General features: G+C 40.6%; 1 protein-coding gene across 1 annotated transcript in view; it reads right to left on the bottom strand.

Annotated features, from left to right (window-relative positions):
• The window catches only part of LOC146045744 (phospholipase A and acyltransferase 2-like), a 48,259-nt gene that overhangs the window by 6,587 nt on the left and 23,827 nt on the right, over window positions 1-17,845 (bottom strand). Inside the window, exons 3-4 of the mRNA XM_083164789.1 lie at window positions 12,759-12,858; window positions 364-623 (exon numbers count right to left, since the gene is read on the bottom strand). Coding sequence (XP_083020915.1) covers window positions 364-623; window positions 12,759-12,858 — 360 coding nt within the window. The remainder of the gene's footprint in view (window positions 1-363; window positions 624-12,758; window positions 12,859-17,845) is intronic.

Genomic DNA, 17,845 nt, shown 5'->3' with positions numbered 1-17,845 from the left:
TGGGCCATCCGAAGGCTTAATCTGACCGTGACAGTAGATGAATGTTTGTAATACAGATTACAAATACTTCCATTGATTTATTACATAAATCCATTTAATAAAGGTAACATTTTGCAGGAAATGTTGCAGCCAGCTCTCTTTGGCTCATAATTACTAATTGTGATGAGGTTATGCTAAAAAAAAAATAGGCTGAAAATTATTTTAAATATAAATCCCAATGCAGGAACAAAAAATAGGAGTCTCAAATTATTATTATTATTTCTTTTCAAAACCAACACCAAAAACAATGATGGTTTCAGAAACCTAAGCAATCATAGTATGATTCTCTCATCCTTTTACATTACCCACTACCCCATACTATACCTGATCAGAGTAGCAGTCGCCATATCTCAGCTTTGTCACAAAGTGCTCACAATTGGCACTGGTGACGCTATACTCCATCGTCTTCCCCACTTCCTCCAAAGCTGCCCGTACTATTTTTGTTTTTGGGAAGGGTCTTCTCCTACTGTCATACTTGTTATTGACCTTATAGATGCAGCTATCGGCAACACGATCCAATCGTTCTTTTTTCACCACGGCTGTCCCTCCAAATGCGGAGGATATACTGGACCAACCATCTTGATCTGTGTAGATAAGGGGAAGTAATTAATTTTGAAGGGAATGTACTTGAGCCTCGCCCTGGTCCATACCTCCCAACTGTCCCTTTTTTGGGGGACTGTCCTGCATCCCACCTGGGTCAGCAGTGTTCTGCAGGGGGGGGGGGGGTTTGGGGGGGGGGGGCATACCCCCATAAAGATAGAAAATTGAGAGAAAGCTTGCAGCCACAGCATCCCTGTGAGGCCACACCCCAATCGACAGAGGCCATGCCCTTTTGCTAGTGTTTAATCATGGCTTTAATTTGTTTAGCTTTACCCTGGTTTACCTCCCTGGTAAATTTATATACAATACAAGTGTATAATCACATGTCTCCTAGTGCATCCTTCAATTATTATACCTTTAGTCAACCAACAACTATTCTACAACAGTAACCTCTACAGTAACCTTACCTCTCAACTTTTGTGACATATGAATCAGGACCTGCCATGCCAAAGGCCTAAAACAGGGTGAGGCTATCGGGCAGGAGGGCATGGCCTCAGAGAGCAGGGGTGTTGTCTAGCGCCATAATCCCCATATACACATCACTTTGGGGACATGCCCAGCACTCATCTTGCAGCTGGGCAGCCCTTGGCTGTTGCTCACTGTAGAGTTTTATTTTAGGGGTCATATATCTCTCTTTATCCCAATATTGGTTATTGAGATTGAAATATTATATAAAATATATTTATTATATCTTGGATTGATATAATAACATATATATTTGACATCTGCAATTATATTCTAATAGACCTTACAATACAATATGCAGAGTACTTGTCATAATTTGATTCCCCAAATATGAGAGTTCGAGACTTGTAATTTTAGCTCCAATTGGAGGATTTTATTTATAGGCAAAACAAACCATACAGAATACATTAACACAATAATTGATGTATATGCTATTATATATATATTTATATATACGCCTCCTTGCTTATATTACATAAAATTACATTAAACAATTGACAGACTTAGACTGCTACGATACTAACATAAAAGGACATACTTACAAGTTACATGGGTATAGCTACCTATGATTCACCTCACCTCCTGCCCATTGCTTATTTATTCCATTCTTTCTCTTGCTTCTCTCTCACATCTCTCCTCCTGACTCTCTGAATGGGTTTCTTGCCGACTGTCCGTGTGTCTGTGAGTGTCTGTGAGTGTGAGAGTGAATGTCTACTCTATCTCTCTCCTTATATCCCAAATACATGAATTGAAGTTCCCTGTTCTCATGACGTTATTGAATTTATGGATGCTAATGGTGACAGGGTCTCCTGCTTGTCTGGACTCTAGTGGTAATCTCCTTTGCGAGATCTCCTGTTCTGGTCTCTCCCTGTGCATCAATCTATTTTACACTCTTGTTGTCAAAATACACAATAGTGTCCTGTCTGTCCTGCAAAGTAACTTGGATGATGTACTAGCAACTACATTCTCCAGAAAGGAAACCAGATGGCTGGAGTCAATACAGTCTGTCTAATATACACTGTCCCACAATTCTGCCTTACAGCACAGACTACCTAAATACAAATATTGCTACATTCTGTAAACATTTGAATGATATACATATTCAATTTATAGCTACACTACATTACTTTATAGTATCAAAATAATATTCAATTTCTATGCAAACAAAATTATATATGGTAACAGTCCCCCGCTTGTGACCATGAGAAATTATTTTGATTGGTCACACAGTAAATTACCATAATTGCTTCATATATATTTTCAAACATTCTTTTCCCAACTCTCCTAACCATACATTAACCATTGGTATGAAATATCCTTCATTTAATTAACCTATTTTACCCTATAATAACTAAATTTGACCAGGGACAGAGGTTATTTATATTCAGTATTCATGAGGAAAATATTTTCATTGCTACAGACAGTTATATGCCACGCCACAGCTTGCCTTGTAGATCTTGTTTGGTCGATGAGTGAGGACACTTTCCTTGTATTGTTGCTCACAGTGATTTCCTGGCTGAGGGCTGTCACCTGTGTGGGTTGTAGTTTTTGGAGACACTTTACATTTGCAGTATGGTGGACGTAGAAGTAGAATTCTTCATAAACACTGTTGACTTGCTTGAAATGTTGCTTTACATGTATAGAGGCTGTTGACTTGCTTGAAATGTTGCTTTACTTGTGTGGCCCTTGGAGTGCTGTGGTCTTGATAAATTTCTTCACCACAGTTTTGCAAAACAGGGGGCCTTTGATAAGCCTCATTAATGCAGTCCTTAGCGAGTTTGCTTTGTATGTCCTTTACGATTATCGCTGTGATCGTGACAAGTGTCCTTGTGCGTCCTTTACGATTATCGCGCTGCAATCATGATAAGTGTCCATGTCTCTCTTTAACCCCAACCTCGTTGTGTTGAACAAAACAGTTTGTGATGTTGAATACAGCAATTGAAACTTTAACCAAGTATTTTTGCTTTACTTGTTGATAAGAACATTTATCTTCAGGCATTGGCAGGTAAATGTCTGGGGTAGATTCTAAAGGATCCACTCCGGCTATACTAAATTTCCTCACTGAATAACAATTTACCATTCAGTCTCTGATCTCTTACCTACCTTCCTATATACTATCTTATATTAAACTAAAATAACCATACACCAGCTAAATCCTATAACTAACATCAATAATTTGACTTGACATACCTATGACAACATCCTATCAATACAATAAATGACTACGATTTTGCTTCAAATTAATACCAAATATCTGTTAAGAATGGGTTTGGCTATATCTGATTCCTTCCAGTGTTGTGTGATATGCAGCCATGTGCATATACAATAACTACAATATTCCATCTATGCTATTATTCATTCTCTTAGACTTGGTTAAGTCTGTATTAAGAGAATGATCCATCTTAACAACTAACAAAACATTTCTCTTTTACAATTTGATGTAAGGCATACCATTCTTTGTCTGATATTTAAATTAGTTTGAAGCTTTTTAAGAAGGAAGCGTATATATAATCAGCATATACTCATATGAAGAATATAAAGAAAAAATAAAATATTTACAAGGTATATACAATAACATAAGAATGAAGATCATATGTGTGAATTGATCGGCAATTAAAAATGTATGTACAAAAGGATTCTGCATACTTGGTGGTGAGAATGATGCACGCTGTAAATGGAATGTGCATGTGTCACAGTGTCCTGACAAACAATGATTGCTGTAATGAAGGGGTTAATGAACTTCTCCTGAAGAAGAGAAAAGGGGATTTTGTCCATGTGTCCAGAAAACAAATAATAGTTGCTGTAGTTAAACCTTTTCCTTCTCTGAAGGACTGAAGAAAGAAAAAGAAACTAAAAAAAAAAGTCCTTTGATTTTTGTCCGTGTGACAGTTTTTTTAGAGCTACTGTGGATTCTCCTTGGATGACAAACACAAGCTGTGCAAGGTACTGGCTCTTTGCATAATTGCAGCAATAAAAGGTTTAATAGAGGTTGTTGTTGCGACTTGGGGCTTTCTTTAAAACTTTGCGTCCATTAGTATTGAAGCTGCTGTGTAGAACTTGTAACCTAAAATTGAAACAAAAAGAAATACAATTACTATTATTGCTATTTACAAACTGGTGTGACAATGCTGCTATATCTTTTGTGCGATCTACTGGTCCAACATTGCTGGCCATGTTTTCTGGTTTGTACCATTTCTCTCCTCTATGTAATAGTATATGTCACTGACAACATAAACTTTGCTGCAGGTATGATGCAGGTTACATTTATTCTGGATCTTGTATCCATTTAAACATGTGGCAGTTCCTTACACCACCCAAGGACTAGATTTAATCTATAAAGTAAATGAACAATACTCCCTGTTGTCATTGCCAGGATGCATCTTTTCTCGATTTGCTTTTGGTGGTCCTGCGAGTTTCTTCAGTCTGGAAACTTGGAGCTTCTGAAAAATATACTTGTGGGGCGAAAAACTTGTTAGGCTGTACCAAATATGCTTAGTATGACTCGGAGCTTCATGTTTGACCAAACCTAAAATAAAATGGTTAGGACTCCAGGACATATAAACATTCTCATCCTGGTGATGCTCTTTAGCATTCCTGTACTTCTGTGTGTTGTTCACAGATTGACACTCTGCATGTGGTCTCTCTAAGGGACTGTGGACATTTGCTCCACCACTAGATGTCTCTAACTGCTGTGTGGGGGTTACAGAGATGGTGGAACCTTTTGTGTGATCATGCATGCTCAAATTCATGCCATTGCTCAGCTCAGACATATTTGTGGCTGAATACATTTGCTCATTTAATTCTGTGACAACTTTACCTACAATTGGAGTGTGTGTATACAAGGTTATTGCCAGTTCCCTTTTCCCTGAGGGCAACACAATTTCTTTTGTCACAATGGGGGCTGTGAGAGTGGATTTTGCAGAATCACTATCCTTCTCAATGTACTGATCTCCCCCCTTAATCAAAACAGTGCAGGGGATATCTCTCATTGCTCCTGCCTTATTTGCAGTAATGTGCGCTTTGAGTATAGGTACATCATGCACAGTATTACGTTCTCTCTCTATTACAGAGCCCTGATTAGCATCTGTGACCATTTCAGACTTTGAAGTCTGTTTGTGAATGAGCCCCTCTGTGGTCTCATCCCTGCTCCTAACACCTTTGCTGGGTGCTTCTGTGATCCCTTCATGAGAGATCTGGGCAGTTTGTTCACAATCTACCAGAAAATTTACTTTTGTCTCAGAATTCTTCTGAGTACACTTCTTAACCTTTAGGGATTTTAAGAAGGAATTCACATTTGCATTCATTTTCAGGCATGCGCTCTTAAGACGTGAACCTGATTTCTCTTTACATTCCTGCTTAACTTCTAAAGTCGCTGCTCTGTGCATTTTCCTAAATGTTACAGCAACTCTTTGCATTTTCAACATTGCACTTATTTTACAATGCTGTATTTATACTTTTGTACACAAGATATCCTCCCAATGAGAGTGTCCGGATTCTCAAAGTTAACTCTAATATCTGGTACTAATTTTAATTTATTTGGAAATGCTCATTTCCACTGTTTATTTATTCTAGGCCTTTACAATTATCAAGTGCCTATTTAGTAACATACCCCACTGTGATCTTGCAATGTGTCAGCAGGCTAAACAGCCCTTGTGCTGAGCCTAGTAAATATAGTATTAGTTAAAAATGTTGCTGAATGAGTCCATATTATCAATATCTAAGCGTGCACTCCCAGATAATGGTAACAATGGAATATCAGTTCTGTTTCACCAATACGTTATTCTAGGTCTACAAACAATGCAAGATAAAAATACACAATAGTATTACGTTTTCCTAGATACATCCTCACTGTGATTCTGTAGGTTAGGTAGCCAGCTTCACGCATCTGCTACTCCTTATAAATATTATAATCATACAATCAGATACCAAAATGCACAAGTCCTGCTGCGGTCGCCATTGTAGAGTTTTATTTTAGGGGTCATATATCTCTCTTTATCCCAATATTGGTTATTGAGATTGAAATATTATATAAAATATATTTATTATATCTTGGATTGATATAATAACATATATATTTGACATCTGCAATTATATTCTAATAGACCTTACAATACAATATGCAGAGTACTTGTCATAATTTGATTCCCCAAATATGAGAGTTCGAGACTTGTAATTTTAGCTCCAATTGGAGGATTTTATTTATAGGCAAAACAAACCATACAGAATACATTAACACAATAATTGATGTATATGCTATTATATATATATTTATATATACGCCTCCTTGCTTATATTACATAAAATTACATTAAACAATTGACAGACTTAGACTGCTACGATACTAACATAAAAGGACATACTTACAAGTTACATGGGTATAGCTACCTATGATTCACCTCACCTCCTGCCCATTGCTTATTTATTCCATTCTTTCTCTTGCTTCTCTCTCACATCTCTCCTCCTGACTCTCTGAATGGGTTTCTTGCCGACTGTCCGTGTGTCTGTGAGTGTCTGTGAGTGTGAGAGTGAATGTCTACTCTATCTCTCTCCTTATATCCCAAATACATGAATTGAAGTTCCCTGTTCTCATGACGTTATTGAATTTATGGATGCTAATGGTGACAGGGTCTCCTGCTTGTCTGGACTCTAGTGGTAATCTCCTTTGCGAGATCTCCTGTTCTGGTCTCTCCCTGTGCATCAATCTATTTTACACTCTTGTTGTCAAAATACACAATAGTGTCCTGTCTGTCCTGCAAAGTAACTTGGATGATGTACTAGCAACTACATTCTCCAGAAAGGAAACCAGATGGCTGGAGTCAATACAGTCTGTCTAATATACACTGTCCCACAATTCTGCCTTACAGCACAGACTACCTAAATACAAATATTGCTACATTCTGTAAACATTTGAATGATATACATATTCAATTTATAGCTACACTACATTACTTTATAGTATCAAAATAATATTCAATTTCTATGCAAACAAAATTATATATGGTAACAGTCCCCCGCTTGTGACCATGAGAAATTATTTTGATTGGTCACACAGTAAATTACCATAATTGCTTCATATATATTTTCAAACATTCTTTTCCCAACTCTCCTAACCATACATTAACCATTGGTATGAAATATCCTTCATTTAATTAACCTATTTTACCCTATAATAACTAAATTTGACCAGGGACAGAGGTTATTTATATTCAGTATTCATGAGGAAAATATTTTCATTGCTACAGACAGTTATATGCCACGCCACAGCTTGCCTTGTAGATCTTGTTTGGTCGATGAGTGAGGACACTTTCCTTGTATTGTTGCTCACAGTGATTTCCTGGCTGAGGGCTGTCACCTGTGTGGGTTGTAGTTTTTGGAGACACTTTACATTTGCAGTATGGTGGACGTAGAAGTAGAATTCTTCATAAACACTGTTGACTTGCTTGAAATGTTGCTTTACATGTATAGAGGCTGTTGACTTGCTTGAAATGTTGCTTTACTTGTGTGGCCCTTGGAGTGCTGTGGTCTTGATAAATTTCTTCACCACAGTTTTGCAAAACAGGGGGCCTTTGATAAGCCTCATTAATGCAGTCCTTAGCGAGTTTGCTTTGTATGTCCTTTACGATTATCGCTGTGATCGTGACAAGTGTCCTTGTGCGTCCTTTACGATTATCGCGCTGCAATCATGATAAGTGTCCATGTCTCTCTTTAACCCCAACCTCGTTGTGTTGAACAAAACAGTTTGTGATGTTGAATACAGCAATTGAAACTTTAACCAAGTATTTTTGCTTTACTTGTTGATAAGAACATTTATCTTCAGGCATTGGCAGGTAAATGTCTGGGGTAGATTCTAAAGGATCCACTCCGGCTATACTAAATTTCCTCACTGAATAACAATTTACCATTCAGTCTCTGATCTCTTACCTACCTTCCTATATACTATCTTATATTAAACTAAAATAACCATACACCAGCTAAATCCTATAACTAACATCAATAATTTGACTTGACATACCTATGACAACATCCTATCAATACAATAAATGACTACGATTTTGCTTCAAATTAATACCAAATATCTGTTAAGAATGGGTTTGGCTATATCTGATTCCTTCCAGTGTTGTGTGATATGCAGCCATGTGCATATACAATAACTACAATATTCCATCTATGCTATTATTCATTCTCTTAGACTTGGTTAAGTCTGTATTAAGAGAATGATCCATCTTAACAACTAACAAAACATTTCTCTTTTACAATTTGATGTAAGGCATACCATTCTTTGTCTGATATTTAAATTAGTTTGAAGCTTTTTAAGAAGGAAGCGTATATATAATCAGCATATACTCATATGAAGAATATAAAGAAAAAATAAAATATTTACAAGGTATATACAATAACATAAGAATGAAGATCATATGTGTGAATTGATCGGCAATTAAAAATGTATGTACAAAAGGATTCTGCATACTTGGTGGTGAGAATGATGCACGCTGTAAATGGAATGTGCATGTGTCACAGTGTCCTGACAAACAATGATTGCTGTAATGAAGGGGTTAATGAACTTCTCCTGAAGAAGAGAAAAGGGGATTTTGTCCATGTGTCCAGAAAACAAATAATAGTTGCTGTAGTTAAACCTTTTCCTTCTCTGAAGGACTGAAGAAAGAAAAAGAAACTAAAAAAAAAAGTCCTTTGATTTTTGTCCGTGTGACAGTTTTTTTAGAGCTACTGTGGATTCTCCTTGGATGACAAACACAAGCTGTGCAAGGTACTGGCTCTTTGCATAATTGCAGCAATAAAAGGTTTAATAGAGGTTGTTGTTGCGACTTGGGGCTTTCTTTAAAACTTTGCGTCCATTAGTATTGAAGCTGCTGTGTAGAACTTGTAACCTAAAATTGAAACAAAAAGAAATACAATTACTATTATTGCTATTTACAAACTGGTGTGACAATGCTGCTATATCTTTTGTGCGATCTACTGGTCCAACATTGCTGGCCATGTTTTCTGGTTTGTACCATTTCTCTCCTCTATGTAATAGTATATGTCACTGACAACATAAACTTTGCTGCAGGTATGATGCAGGTTACATTTATTCTGGATCTTGTATCCATTTAAACATGTGGCAGTTCCTTACACCACCCAAGGACTAGATTTAATCTATAAAGTAAATGAACAATACTCCCTGTTGTCATTGCCAGGATGCATCTTTTCTCGATTTGCTTTTGGTGGTCCTGCGAGTTTCTTCAGTCTGGAAACTTGGAGCTTCTGAAAAATATACTTGTGGGGCGAAAAACTTGTTAGGCTGTACCAAATATGCTTAGTATGACTCGGAGCTTCATGTTTGACCAAACCTAAAATAAAATGGTTAGGACTCCAGGACATATAAACATTCTCATCCTGGTGATGCTCTTTAGCATTCCTGTACTTCTGTGTGTTGTTCACAGATTGACACTCTGCATGTGGTCTCTCTAAGGGACTGTGGACATTTGCTCCACCACTAGATGTCTCTAACTGCTGTGTGGGGGTTACAGAGATGGTGGAACCTTTTGTGTGATCATGCATGCTCAAATTCATGCCATTGCTCAGCTCAGACATATTTGTGGCTGAATACATTTGCTCATTTAATTCTGTGACAACTTTACCTACAATTGGAGTGTGTGTATACAAGGTTATTGCCAGTTCCCTTTTCCCTGAGGGCAACACAATTTCTTTTGTCACAATGGGGGCTGTGAGAGTGGATTTTGCAGAATCACTATCCTTCTCAATGTACTGATCTCCCCCCTTAATCAAAACAGTGCAGGGGATATCTCTCATTGCTCCTGCCTTATTTGCAGTAATGTGCGCTTTGAGTATAGGTACATCATGCACAGTATTACGTTCTCTCTCTATTACAGAGCCCTGATTAGCATCTGTGACCATTTCAGACTTTGAAGTCTGTTTGTGAATGAGCCCCTCTGTGGTCTCATCCCTGCTCCTAACACCTTTGCTGGGTGCTTCTGTGATCCCTTCATGAGAGATCTGGGCAGTTTGTTCACAATCTACCAGAAAATTTACTTTTGTCTCAGAATTCTTCTGAGTACACTTCTTAACCTTTAGGGATTTTAAGAAGGAATTCACATTTGCATTCATTTTCAGGCATGCGCTCTTAAGACGTGAACCTGATTTCTCTTTACATTCCTGCTTAACTTCTAAAGTCGCTGCTCTGTGCATTTTCCTAAATGTTACAGCAACTCTTTGCATTTTCAACATTGCACTTATTTTACAATGCTGTATTTATACTTTTGTACACAAGATATCCTCCCAATGAGAGTGTCCGGATTCTCAAAGTTAACTCTAATATCTGGTACTAATTTTAATTTATTTGGAAATGCTCATTTCCACTGTTTATTTATTCTAGGCCTTTACAATTATCAAGTGCCTATTTAGTAACATACCCCACTGTGATCTTGCAATGTGTCAGCAGGCTAAACAGCCCTTGTGCTGAGCCTAGTAAATATAGTATTAGTTAAAAATGTTGCTGAATGAGTCCATATTATCAATATCTAAGCGTGCACTCCCAGATAATGGTAACAATGGAATATCAGTTCTGTTTCACCAATACGTTATTCTAGGTCTACAAACAATGCAAGATAAAAATACACAATAGTATTACGTTTTCCTAGATACATCCTCACTGTGATTCTGTAGGTTAGGTAGCCAGCTTCACGCATCTGCTACTCCTTATAAATATTATAATCATACAATCAGATACCAAAATGCACAAGTCCTGCTGCGGTCGCCATTGTAGAGTTTTATTTTAGGGGTCATATATCTCTCTTTATCCCAATATTGGTTATTGAGATTGAAATATTATATAAAATATATTTATTATATCTTGGATTGATATAATAACATATATATTTGACATCTGCAATTATATTCTAATAGACCTTACAATACAATATGCAGAGTACTTGTCATAATTTGATTCCCCAAATATGAGAGTTCGAGACTTGTAATTTTAGCTCCAATTGGAGGATTTTATTTATAGGCAAAACAAACCATACAGAATACATTAACACAATAATTGATGTATATGCTATTATATATATATTTATATATACGCCTCCTTGCTTATATTACATAAAATTACATTAAACAATTGACAGACTTAGACTGCTACGATACTAACATAAAATGACATACTTACAAGTTACATGGGTATAGCTACCTATGATTCACCTCACCTCCTGCCCATTGCTTATTTATTCCATTCTTTCTCTTGCTTCTCTCTCACATCTCTCCTCCTGACTCTCTGAATGGGTTTCTTGCCGACTGTCCGTGTGTCTGTGAGTGTCTGTGAGTGTGAGAGTGAATGTCTACTCTATCTCTCTCCTTATATCCCAAATACATGAATTGAAGTTCCCTGTTCTCATGACGTTATTGAATTTATGGATGCTAATGGTGACAGGGTCTCCTGCTTGTCTGGACTCTAGTGGTAATCTCCTTTGCGAGATCTCCTGTTCTGGTCTCTCCCTGTGCATCAATCTATTTTACACTCTTGTTGTCAAAATACACAATAGTGTCCTGTCTGTCCTGCAAAGTAACTTGGATGATGTACTAGCAACTACATTCTCCAGAAAGGAAACCAGATGGCTGGAGTCAATACAGTCTGTCTAATATACACTGTCCCACAATTCTGCCTTACAGCACAGACTACCTAAATACAAATATTGCTACATTCTGTAAACATTTGAATGATATACATATTCAATTTATAGCTACACTACATTACTTTATAGTATCAAAATAATATTCAATTTCTATGCAAACAAAATTATATATGGTAACATCACACAGCTGATAGAGACAGAGTGGCAATGACGTCGCGCCCACCCGCCCCCCTCACACAGCTGACAGTGGCAGGGCATCAATGAGAGGCCGGGAAATGACGCCGCACCAGACACTCGCTAAGGGGAATCACCTGCTACCAGCCCGCCCGGGTAAGGATGGAAATTACAGCACTAGACAGCATAAGATTGCTAGACGCCCACACAGGGGCGTGAAAGTAAGGACCAATTAGAGCACTAGAATAATGTACTTAAACCCCGGCCTGCAGGGGCACCAACCACACACACCATCCTGAGGAAGCCTTGCTGGATAAACTAGTATGTATGTGGAGATCCCGCCAACGCCATTTGCGCAATATGGCACTGACGGGTAAGTCTGCCGGCAGACCCCCTGCACCCTGGGAACAGGTACCTTACTTCAAATTGTTCTCAAGAGCCTGTAAGGACTTTTCAAACAGCATATTGGACAAATACCTACTTGGCCTGTGCACTGGACTTTTTATGTTTGTCCTGTGACCCCATGTCCATTTGTGTATATATACACACACACACACACACACCGGTATTAGCCGTTATTGATTTTACTAACATATAGAATATACCATAGCCTATTTTAAACACTTTTTCACAGTGTTTTACTATTGTTATTATTTTTAATGTGGAAACCGCTAAATAGGTGAAAAAATTAATTTCCATATAATTTTTTCACCTAATCACTGTGTATGTAACATTATTTGTATATTGGAAGTGAAGTACAGGGTGTACATCCCCACTTACCTTGGATCTATCGTTATATTCATCAACACATGCGAATATCTAACATCTCACCAGTTAAATGTACAACTTCTCCATTTCCAACATATATGGCCCAATGTTGGTAAGCGGCGCGTTGAAATTCAATCAAGTCCCCTGGCTCTGGTTTACGACCCTGTGGAAGATTCAAAAGAAAAGAAAAAACAGTAAGATGCAAAACGTATACACATTACATTCGTTTTGCTGTGACTAGTACAAAGAGCTCCAACAGTGCTGCAGACTTTAGAACTGTGGGGCTGTCAGGAGCAGAGGCGTAACTATAAATTTTGCTCCCCCCTGCCAAAAATGTTGCTCCCCCTCTGCCATGGCCGCACTCGTGCTGCAGCTGACTCGCCTCCGGTGGGCAGCGACAGGTAGCAGCATATCAGTGTGACGAGCGGGTGCCGGCGCCCACACAGACCCCACTGTGGCTTGCTCCCCCAAGCGGCAGCTGGGGCTGCCTTACAGTAGTTACGCCACTGGTCAGGAGCCTTTTGTAGAGAAAGGGGAGCTCTTAAAAAGGTATGGAAACATTCATAAGGCACCTAAATCCTAATAAATCCCAAACAGATGGATAATAAGTGAAGTTGCGCAGTCTACGTACTGTGTCCATAAACGTATAACCTTTATACCTAACTACGGGCGAACCAATGCATAGCGCCACGTAGTGAACCTTATCAGCGTATCTCTCACGCTAAACCAATACCCTTATGGCGGTATCCTTCACAGTACTAAGGGCCTTATTCTGCTTGGTGCGGTAATTTCCGAATTCTTTCGGAGGGCGCTTTTTAGCCGTCTGCGCATGCGTAGTCAACGCTATGCACATGTGCCACGCATGGTCTCCGTACTCGTTCTCACTAATACTGTACAGAAATGTCCACCGAATTGACTCGGGAAATATGGGCGTTTTTGGGCGTCATTCGGACTTACACAAGGGCGTGGTTTCGAAGTGGGAAAAACTGGGCGTAAATATGGGCGTACACGAACTCTGGTAGGCGTGCATTCGGACAGCACACCGACTGCAAACGAACCAACACGCATGAAATATGCGGTCTTCATAAGCAAGTTTCACTTTGCGGAAACCACTTGTTCATGTGCTAGGCATTTGGTTCGCTCAATTAGTACGCCCGCACCTGAACACAATACAATCCACTCCTCTACTCATTACTCACACTCTTTTTATTGCTTCAATTGGAAGCATTGCTGCCTAAAGGGACCATTACTTAAAGACACAAAGATAAGTTAAAACACCACTGCATGTTTGCTATTTTACCCACATTTACACTGCAAGCAATGGTCAGACATTGGTACCAATAATATAATTTTACATGTCACTTTTACATTCAGCAATAACACCACACATTTGGGGATAAAAATAGCCTATTTGCATAAGTGTCTCATGTGACAGATTTATGAGTTCAGATAATAGTCGTGAGTTTTGCGAAAATACACCGCATTGGTGCGTACGGCCAGCTTCCCGTCCGTTCTGACGCTGTAAGACCGTGCAGAATCTTTGTGTGGCCACCGCACACGCACGGTTTCGATGTTGTCCGAAAACACACCCTCTTCTTAGAGAGCGAGTCCGTCCGAATGCGGAGGACCTGTGGGCGTTTGTTCTTACAATGTCCGCACAGCGTGGCGTGCGGTCCGCTCCGAAAGAATTCGGAAAGTTACGCACCAACCAGAATAACCTCCTAAGTACTTAAACACACTTAAATGCACCAGGTATAATTCCTGTAAACTGTTCCGATTATTGCGAATAATTACACGAGACTTGGTATAAATACCGGAGTAAGGGTACAAAGTCCTTCAACATATGTATTGAGTACCTAATGGACTAAAAGGTAACAGAAATAAGAAACACAAAAATACCGTCTCTCACACGCTGGCGACCCCCCCCCTCCCCCCTCCCCCCTCCCCCCTCCCCCCTCCCCCCTGGACCAGGGAACTATAATTAGAAAAAAGGGGGGACATGATAGACTTTCAAATATATCAAGGGTTTTAACAAGGTACAGGTGGGAGACATTCTTCACAGGAAGAGGAGCAACAGAACACGAGGACATGCACTGAAACTAGAGGGAGGAAGATTCAGGGGAAATGTGAGGAAGAATTTTTTCACAGAAAGAGTAGTAGATAAGTGGAATAGCCTACCATCAGAGGTGGTAGACGCAAATACAGTAGTACAATTTAAACATGCTTGGGATAAGCATATTGATATCCTTACAAAAAAATAAGGATCAAATATGGTTTGAGGTAACATGTTTAAAAAAAGGGGCAGACTAGATGGGCCAAGTGGTTCTTATCTGCCGTCAAATTCTATGTTTCTATGTTTCTAGAATCCTGAGCACAGTGGGATAGAAATAGCAAATAGACTGTCCTGAGTCCGTGCACATCATTATATAGGGTCCAGACAATGGGATACAATAAAGTTCTTCATTGGTCAAGAGGTCAGGTTTCGCTTTTCCTGATTGGTACAGTAACTAAAGAAGCACAGCTGGTTCTTTGTTCAGTGGCTTCGTCATCATCTAGGGATTCCTGCTGTGCATCTGGTTTTAACTGGATTTTACTTTTGAGCCCTTCCTTGTGGCAATGTATAGTTTAATAGATATAATGTCCATAACTTTTGAATGGTAAATGCTGCGCAATTCAAACAAACACCGGATCGCTGCGAGTGAGAGGCTGATCACATAGTATTAATGTCAATACACATTTAGTATCTATGTGTAGCGATATTAAACCACATAACTATATTTTATTATTTGAGAGTGTGGATTATGGGTTTATGTGTATTAGTATAGCTGCGCTCAGGGTTCGCACAATTATTCCTAGTTGCTTTTATACACTATTTACGTAACTATGTGAACCAAAATGGCGGCCATACCATGCTAGTGTGATGTGGATGCAACACGACTTCAACAGCACCTACACACGTGGAGATTTGCTGAGCATTCTGAGCAATACTAGATCACTCTGAAAGCTCAGCAAGATTGGGCAGCACACAGTCAGTGGCGGCAACAGAACTCTTGGGGCCCCATACACTGATAGTGTTTGAGGGGTTGGGGGCCCCTAAAGTTATCACCCACACCTCTATGCTGAAACATAAACTGGACGCACTGTAGCCGCCTACGATCCATCACACTGACGCACTCCTTCACCCTGTGGTCTATTACACGTCTTGTGCTATAGTACCATGACGCACTCTCTAATCCTAAACCTAGGCTCTATCACATTGACTCGCTCCTTTATCACACAGCCTGTGCTCTATCACACTAATGTCCTCCCTCACCCTACAGCCCACAGTAATGCCTCTTACGAATGATGCCCACAGTATAATGTCCACAGTAATGCCCCCTACTTTGAGGGACTATATTTTACCCAGTCTATATCTATCTGTGTCTGATCCCCGGGGGCCCCTCTTACCCTCGAGGCCCATCACGGGTGTCCCCATTGACAGCCCCCCCCCCCCCAGTCGCCGGGCCTGCACACAGCGATGTGTCAGTGCTGTGTGCTGAGCTATCTGTCAGGCACAGTGATGTACGTGGTGGATATTAATTGCAGGGTGATGCTGCCAGGCGGTGCTGCGCATTGCTACACCTATGGGCCCTGCACATGAAGCGATAGGGGCGTTTTCTAAGCGATCTACTTAGAAGACAGTGTGTAGGCCCCATTACATTGGTTGAGTTTTATCTCATTGCTAAACATTCACAAATTTCAGAAACTGCTACATTTCAAGCAAGCTGTATAATGGGGGTCATTCTGGTCGATTCCCAAGGCTGCAAATTCGCAGCCTTGCGAGTCCACCAAACACCGCTCGCCGTGTATACTTGTATGGGCTGCAAATGGATGTTTAACAAACATCCATTCACAGGCTGTGGGGGAACACCCAGGGCAGGCGACAGGGGCCCCAGAGATCGGCCACAGGGGCCCCAGAGATCTGAAGGGCCCCAGAGTTTCCATGCCATGGCATGGCCACTGCCTGTACTAGCTGGCCTGTCAGTGACTTGTGGCCCGGCCGTCTACTGTGCACCGTCTGTGTGTGGCCGAGTCTGACTGACTCATTGTGTGCCCGTGCCATCTACTCTGTGTGTGCGCGCATGGCCTGGGGCCGCAGGCGCACAGCCTTCCCCCCCCGCTGGTGCTGTGGCCTCAGTCTCTGGCTCCTGTACTTCTACTGTGCATGCGCGGGTCATCTGTTCCGCACTCTGTGAAAGACCTGCCCTGCCTGCTTATAGTGCTCAGAGTTCTTTTGTGAAAATGACAGGCCAGCAGCAGCCAGAAGCAAGCAGTAAGCAGCAGCCAGGAGCCAAACCAGCAGGACTGAGAACGAGAGAAGTCCGCACCTGAAAGCAGGATCTGGAGTAGCGAAAGGTTAAATGAGGCTCATGCAGAAGAGCGTTGTGTGGATTTGGGATTAGGTGGGGGCCCCAGAAATATAATTGTACAGGGCCCCAAGATTTCTGTTGCCGGCCCTGGGAACACCTACATCATTCGATGGTCACGACTCTCTGGTAACTTTAGGTATGCGTGGACACTCGGCACGGCCAATTTCCATGGAAATGGCCACCATTTTCATAGGAATGCCCATGAAATGCTGGGCGTACAGATGGGTGCAACTATCCCCCGCTGTACCACTTCCTCCGCCCGCTGCCTTGGGTGCGTGCACCCAGTGAACAGTCTGTGTAGAAATGTGGCTGCGCATATGCCAAACATCGGTCTTCTTGCAAGCGGACCAGAATAAGGGATAATGTGTAAATCAGAGAAGAGAAAAAAACCTGCCCATTTAAACCACAGGTAACTGACCTACTGGGTTGGACGCTCTAAACTAAAAATGCGGTAAACCCCGTTATCGGGATTTTACCGCATTTTGATATGCAGGAAAACCCACATGCTGGGTTTTCACTGCAAGGGGTATCGCCAGCTGGCGATGCCCTATAGACGCCTATGGGCTACTTAACGCGACCCCCCACCGACTCCTGCCAACCCCCACCACCAACTGTATCCGGCTGGCACTGCCCGGACCAGTGACCTCATCCTCCCTGCAGTGTACATCCTTTTCCGGCTGCTTCTCAATGGGCAACTCTTATTGCAAGAGCTTCCCGTTGCTATACTAATTGCATATGTTA

The sequence above is a fragment of the Crinia signifera genome, chromosome 11 (assembly GCF_055691185.1).
Source record: "Crinia signifera chromosome 11, ASM5569118v1, whole genome shotgun sequence".
NCBI classification, from domain to species: Eukaryota; Metazoa; Chordata; class Amphibia; order Anura; family Myobatrachidae; genus Crinia; species Crinia signifera.
Note: the sequence above shows the minus strand (reverse complement) of the source record. Positions and strands in the feature narration are given on the sequence as shown.